The 5925-nt window shown below is 36.3% G+C and overlaps 1 protein-coding gene across 1 annotated transcript; it reads right to left on the minus strand.

Annotated features, from left to right (window-relative positions):
- Positions 1 to 784: 784 nt before the first annotated feature.
- Positions 785 to 1720, minus strand: LOC104996304 (olfactory receptor 52E2-like). Its single transcript, XM_010850542.1, has one exon. The coding sequence runs from the start codon at positions 1718 to 1720 to the stop codon at positions 785 to 787; it is 936 nt and encodes a 311-aa protein (XP_010848844.1).
- Between the last annotated feature and the right edge of the window lie 4205 nt (positions 1721 to 5925).

The raw sequence follows: 5925 nt of genomic DNA on the forward strand, positions 1-5925 counted from the left end.
ATTCTGAAGGAGATCAGCCCTGGGATTTCTTTGGAAGGAATGATGCTAAAGCTGAAACTCCAGTCCTTTGGCCACATCATGTGAAGAGTTGACTCATTGGAAAAGCCTCTGATGCTGGGAGGGATTAGGGGCAAGAGGAGAAGGGGATGACAGAGGATGAGATGGCTGGATGGCATCACTGACTCGATGGACGTGAGTCTGAGTGAACTCAGGGAGTTGGTGATGGACTGGGAGGCCTGGCGTGCTGCGATTCATGGGGTTGTAAAGAGTCAGACATGACTGAGCTACTGAACTGAACTGAACTAATAATATTTATGATGAAATCATAGGATATCACTTTTCAGTCCTTAAAATAAAAATGATTGAGTTCTGAAGGTAGAGAAAATGAGAAAAAGAAGGAGAAACAAGAGAGGATTGCAAAGTAAGAAGGGAGAAACACTTACAGGGCAACTTGGAGCTAAAGAGGGAGTGAGAATCATCAAAAAAATCCACATGAATAATATAATACAAAAAAAAAGGTACATTCTATATTTCTACTTCGAATCTACTGATTCCAGTGACCAAATATCATACATAAAGACTGTCATGGACTTTCACGTACTATTTGAATTGGATAACAAAGCTTAGATTTTTCAGTCTCTGAACTCATTAAAATAGTTACAGAAGGGAGCCAAATACATATTTTGTCAATCACACTTAAATGTACATAATTTAATATAATAAATTGTTTCCCTGCTCAAAAGTTCCATATCATACATATTAGATGCTATTCCATTTTAATTCTTTATTTTTGTAATAACATTTTTTTCACACAGCCATAGATCTGCTTGGTTCTGACTCCGTATATGACAGGGTTGAGCATTGGCGGCACTGTAACATACAGATTGGCCAAAAGTATGTGAATGTAACGGGGGACATTTCGGCCAAAGCGATGTGTCATAAAGGAAAATAGAGCTGGTGTATAGAAGGCAAGAATTACGCAAACATGGGAACCACATGTGCTGAGAGACTTGAGTCGTGCTTCATGAGAAGGAAGACGAAAAACAGCACGGAGTATCTGAACATAAGAAAGGGCAATGGCTATGATATCAAACACTAGGATTGAAATAGCACCTAAGCCATAGATGATATTGATCTTGATGCTGACACAAGATAGGCGAGCAAGGCCCATGTGTTCACAGTAGGTATGAGGGATGACTTGATTCTCACAGAAGGGCAGCCGTAAAATGAGAAATATAAATGGAATAACAGAAATAAATGACCTCACTAAAACACCAACACCAATCATAGAAATGACCCTGTTGGTGAGGATGGTGCTATATCGGAGGGGGTTGCAGATGGCCACATAGCAGTCATAAGCCATTGCCAAGAGGACTGCTGACTCCATACCAGTGAAGTTGTGGATGAAAAACATCTGAGTGAGGCAGGCTTCAAAGAGGATCTCTTTGAGACTAAACCAGAAGATCCCAAGCATCTTAGGGATGGTAGCTGTGGAGAGACCCAAGTCAATGGTAGCCAACATGGCCAAGAAGTAGAACATAGGCTGGTGTAGACTGCTCTCAGCCTGGATCACAAATAGGATAGTGAAGTTCCCTATCAGTGCAGTAAGGTACACAGCACAAAAGGGAAAGCCAATCCAGATATGGAGAGTTTCCAGTCCTGGGATTCCCAGCAACAAGAAGAAGGAGGGGTGAAACTGGGTATCATTGGGAAGGGACATCTTGCTTGGTATTGCATAAGTCCATGTTCCTTACACATGCGTGTTTACTGATCTTCAGAGTACTGAGTAAAGCTCTGCAATGTTTTAAACCTAAGGAAAATAAGAATACCATACAATTGAGTATACTCTCTTCCTCAGTTAATTCACACAGTAAAAAATGTAGTATCAATACATAAACATCAATGTGAAAAAGCAAATTCTTGAGAAGGTTTTAGAAATTTTGTAGTGGATTGTCATAAAAAATTCTACATAATGTATTCATCTTTGTTAGCACTGTTCTTCTCTGCTAATTTGCAATGGTTCTATTACTAGTATTATGCTAAAATGTTGCCTTACTATTAATAATTCATTAATTGCCTTCTCTCATCATCATCAACATAATTTATTTTCAATATTGACATACATAGGACTTTGCCAGCCTCTAAAGTGGTCTGTAGTTTCATTTGATTAGATGGTAACACACAAGTATTAAAACATTTTTTCTAATAATTGCTAATGAACACATATTCATTAAGATGCAATCTAAAAGGTTCAAAATAAATATAAAGGATTCAGGTAAGCCATTTGTTAATATTTATTCATTAATATTAAAGTATGCAGTTAAAGTGCAGTTAAAATGACAGCATCAACTACCATCCATTAAGGTACTTGCCTACTAATTCTAATGCTGTGGAACATGTGCAAATATTATCTCTAATCTTTATAAACACAAATAGGAGAACATTAATCCTATCTTTATGTATGGACCTAAACCTCATATAGTTTAAAAGACTTGTCAAAACTTGTAATGCTTATAGCTACAGAGCTATAGAAAGAAAATAGAGGAGAAAACAGTAAATTGAAATGAAAAGAGAATGGAAATAAGGAAAAGCTAATACATGCCTAACCCGTATCATATGTACATAGCTCTCTCTCCTCTACACACATTCAAACAGACACATCATCTCTTTTAAACACACATCCATCTGAATACAAGATGTCATATCTTCATTATAATCTAAGGAGGTCATAGTTGTAACAGTTTAAGATTCATGGCAAATATGTTGAAGAAAAAACTAAATAGACACCTGTTCTGAGCATACTGGATCTACCATTTTCAAAGTTACCAAAGCTGTTCTTACATATTTTCATGTACTTTACTTATGGCAATTGTTAGATGAGTATTTTTAAAAATTTGATCATTCATTACTGATAGTGGTTTTGTAGTAAGAAGTGTCTTTTCATCATTTTGTATTATTGGAAAATGCCAGAAGAGCAATGGAAATTATGATCACAGTTTCACTAAGACAATCAGGTATCATCTAGACCTGATGATATGTGTGAGAAAGCAGGGAACTCCTAGGAGGAAATGGCAAACATGAAAACAAGGGAAGCTGAAAGCAATAGGTATTATTTGTAGGAGGCATTCTGTGAAATGTCTTTAAGAATAAGCTCTTTCTTCCATAATATTGTGGCCTTGAAATGCAAGAGTGAATACTCTAAAAATGTGTGATATAGATAATTGAAAGTAGAATTCAATTATGAAAGCAATATTTTCTGTGATTCATTAACATAAGTTAAAGACAGTCTTAATTTTTTTTTTTTTTTTTTGTATTCCTAGACCAGAAATCAAGTTGTAACTATCTTTGGTGCTGGATGTTAATCGGATTATTGTGTGATCGTTTCATAAGTTGTAGGTTATGTTGTACATTTGAAACAAATATAACATTATATGTCAATTATACCTAAATTTAAAAAAGAAAGACAAATATCTGAGTAGCATCCTCTTCTCTCACACATTATAAAAAAGTACAATTAATTTTACCTCTTCAGTATTTTAAAAATCAGTGCATCTATCTCATTCATAATGAAATTAGTTTAAATCATTATCATTTCTTGGATTTATTACAGCACAGTAGTTTACAGTACTTGAAAGTATGAGGTCTACAGTCAGACTAACTTTTTTTAAACCCAGATTCTTGATTTATTTACAGTGTAATCAAAAGAAAGTAAGTTACAAGCATTTTTCATCTATAAAAGAAGGAATAAATTTAAAGCCTTAAATATAATATATTTTTAGTTTTAGGTAGATATTGAACACTTGAGCCTACTTCAAAGATACCATGCTATCCATCATTCTTTAGATGTCAGGAGAGTGACTTTTTAAAATGCACAGGATAGATTCAGGCTGAAATCCAAATGGGTATATTATGATTACATGCTCCTTCCTAGCTATGATCTTGTCCATTTCTCTAAACTTCTGTCTCAGTCTTCTTTCCCTCAAACTTATCTTGTGTCTCTTCTCTTCCTTTCTTTCTCTCGTCTTTCCTTTTGTCCATCACTGTGGCCTCGGGATACACTGTGAGTTAGGAGACAGAGAAGACTTACCAGACAGAGCACCAGGATGGAATCCTGTCTCTGTTTTGTCTTAAACCACTTAGTTTTTATGAGAGCACTGCTCTTTGCCTGGAGGAGCTTTCAGTAGAAATTCCCCACAGCCAGTTTTATAAAGCACAAAAAAGACCTCTGAGTATTCAAGATTCTAATCTGGTTTTGAACCAAAAAAAGAGAGCCATTAGGGAGTCCTGGTTTCTAAGGAAAAGAAACCAAAGATGTCAGGTTTACATTATTTTTTTTTAATTTAATTTTATTTTTTAACTTTACAATATTGTATTGGTTTTGCCATATATCAACATGAATCCGCCACAGGTATAGGAAGGTGACTGAATAGGAGGTCTTTGTACTCTTCCCTCACAGAAACACCTGCTCAGCAACCAGTAATGGATGAAAATAAGAGTTCCAAAATCTAGATGGGAGGTTATAGGCCTCTGGTGGAGCAAAGAACAAGACAAAACAGATTAGTAAGAGTAAGAAGAAATGTTTCACTTTGCCCTCATCACTCACCTTTCCTCAGACTGGCACTGCTCTGCACCAGGAAATTCCCTCAGCCTGAGTTCTCTTATGGGGGAATGAGAGAGTAAGCCCAGCTCCGGATAAATGTGTGTGTGTGGTGGTGGTGGGGGGTGGGGGTGCGGTGGGAGTGTACATATACATATGATATGTATTCATGCACAGGCATAGTCCTTTCTCATTATTCTCATTAGTTCTTTTCCATAAAGTCACCATGGACACTGAATTAAAATGTAGGAAAATATCATTCCTACAGGAAATGCAGATCTAGGTTCCTACAAGCTTCTTGTCACTGTTGTAGCCATGTGTTCCAGGAAACAAACTCACTCAGAAGGACAATGCAGATAAATATTATTTTATTCTGGTACACTTCAAAAGTAAATTTTTTAAATATTTATTTATTTTAGTGCATTTTACTACACTTGACAGCTATTACAAACAGCAAGATTATCAACAAGAAACATGGAAATAAGAAAAATGTGGCACTGAATAGAATGCAAAAATAATACTTGTTTACAACGTGAAAGAGGAAATGAAAAGTCCACCTCAGCTGAGAATGTACATGTCAGGCAATTTAATTTGTCCCAGATCTTTGCATGTCTACAGATGACTGTGAAAATGTCATAAATATTTATTTGAGGTTACAAATAAATTCTTGAGAGTAGGCAAATTTGCAACTATAGAATTTCCAAGTAATGGGGTTGCACTGTTGAAAAGTTTTTGCTGAACCACATAAGACACTGGGATTCTTGGCCTCCAGAGGAGAAGAGTTCAATCTGGGGCTAGTGATGAGGCTTGATCATTCAGACCTTTTGTGTAATAAAGTTTTATTAAAGTATAAAAGAGATAGAGAAAGTTTCTGACATAGACATCAGAAGAGGGCAAAAAGAGTGTCCCCTGCTAGTCTTTAACCGGATATTATATAGCTACTAGCAGTCTGCTAATTAGAGAAAGTAAATGTCTCAAAATTCAGAGAATGGCACCAGGCCCCTCACCCACAACATGCATTGAGATAACATTGGCATTAGGTGAGTCGTCCTGGGCCATAAAATGATTGACATGAATCTTAAAGAAAGGCAGATTTCCAAGCAAATATATAGTTTTATTAACATAGATTAGGAGAACAATGTACAAGTAAAACATACAGGATCTGAGCCTTTAGGTGGAACTGACTTGAAGACAGAGTTTAGGGTAAATGTATAGTACATTAACATTAGATCAGATCAGTCGCTCAGTCGTGTCCAACTCTTTGTGACCCCATGAATCACAGCACGCCAGGCCTCCCTGTCCATCACCAACTCCCGGAGTTCACTCAG

This window comes from Bison bison, unplaced genomic scaffold (assembly GCF_000754665.1).
Source record: "Bison bison bison isolate TAMUID 2011002044 unplaced genomic scaffold, Bison_UMD1.0 scf7180017851369, whole genome shotgun sequence".
Classification (NCBI taxonomy): Eukaryota; Metazoa; Chordata; class Mammalia; order Artiodactyla; family Bovidae; genus Bison; species Bison bison.

Excerpts from the sequence above, each read along its gene's own strand:
- LOC104996304 (XM_010850542.1), bottom strand. The coding sequence starts at position 1,720 with ATGTCCCTTCCCAATGATACCCAGTTTCACCCCTCCTTCTTCTTGTTG.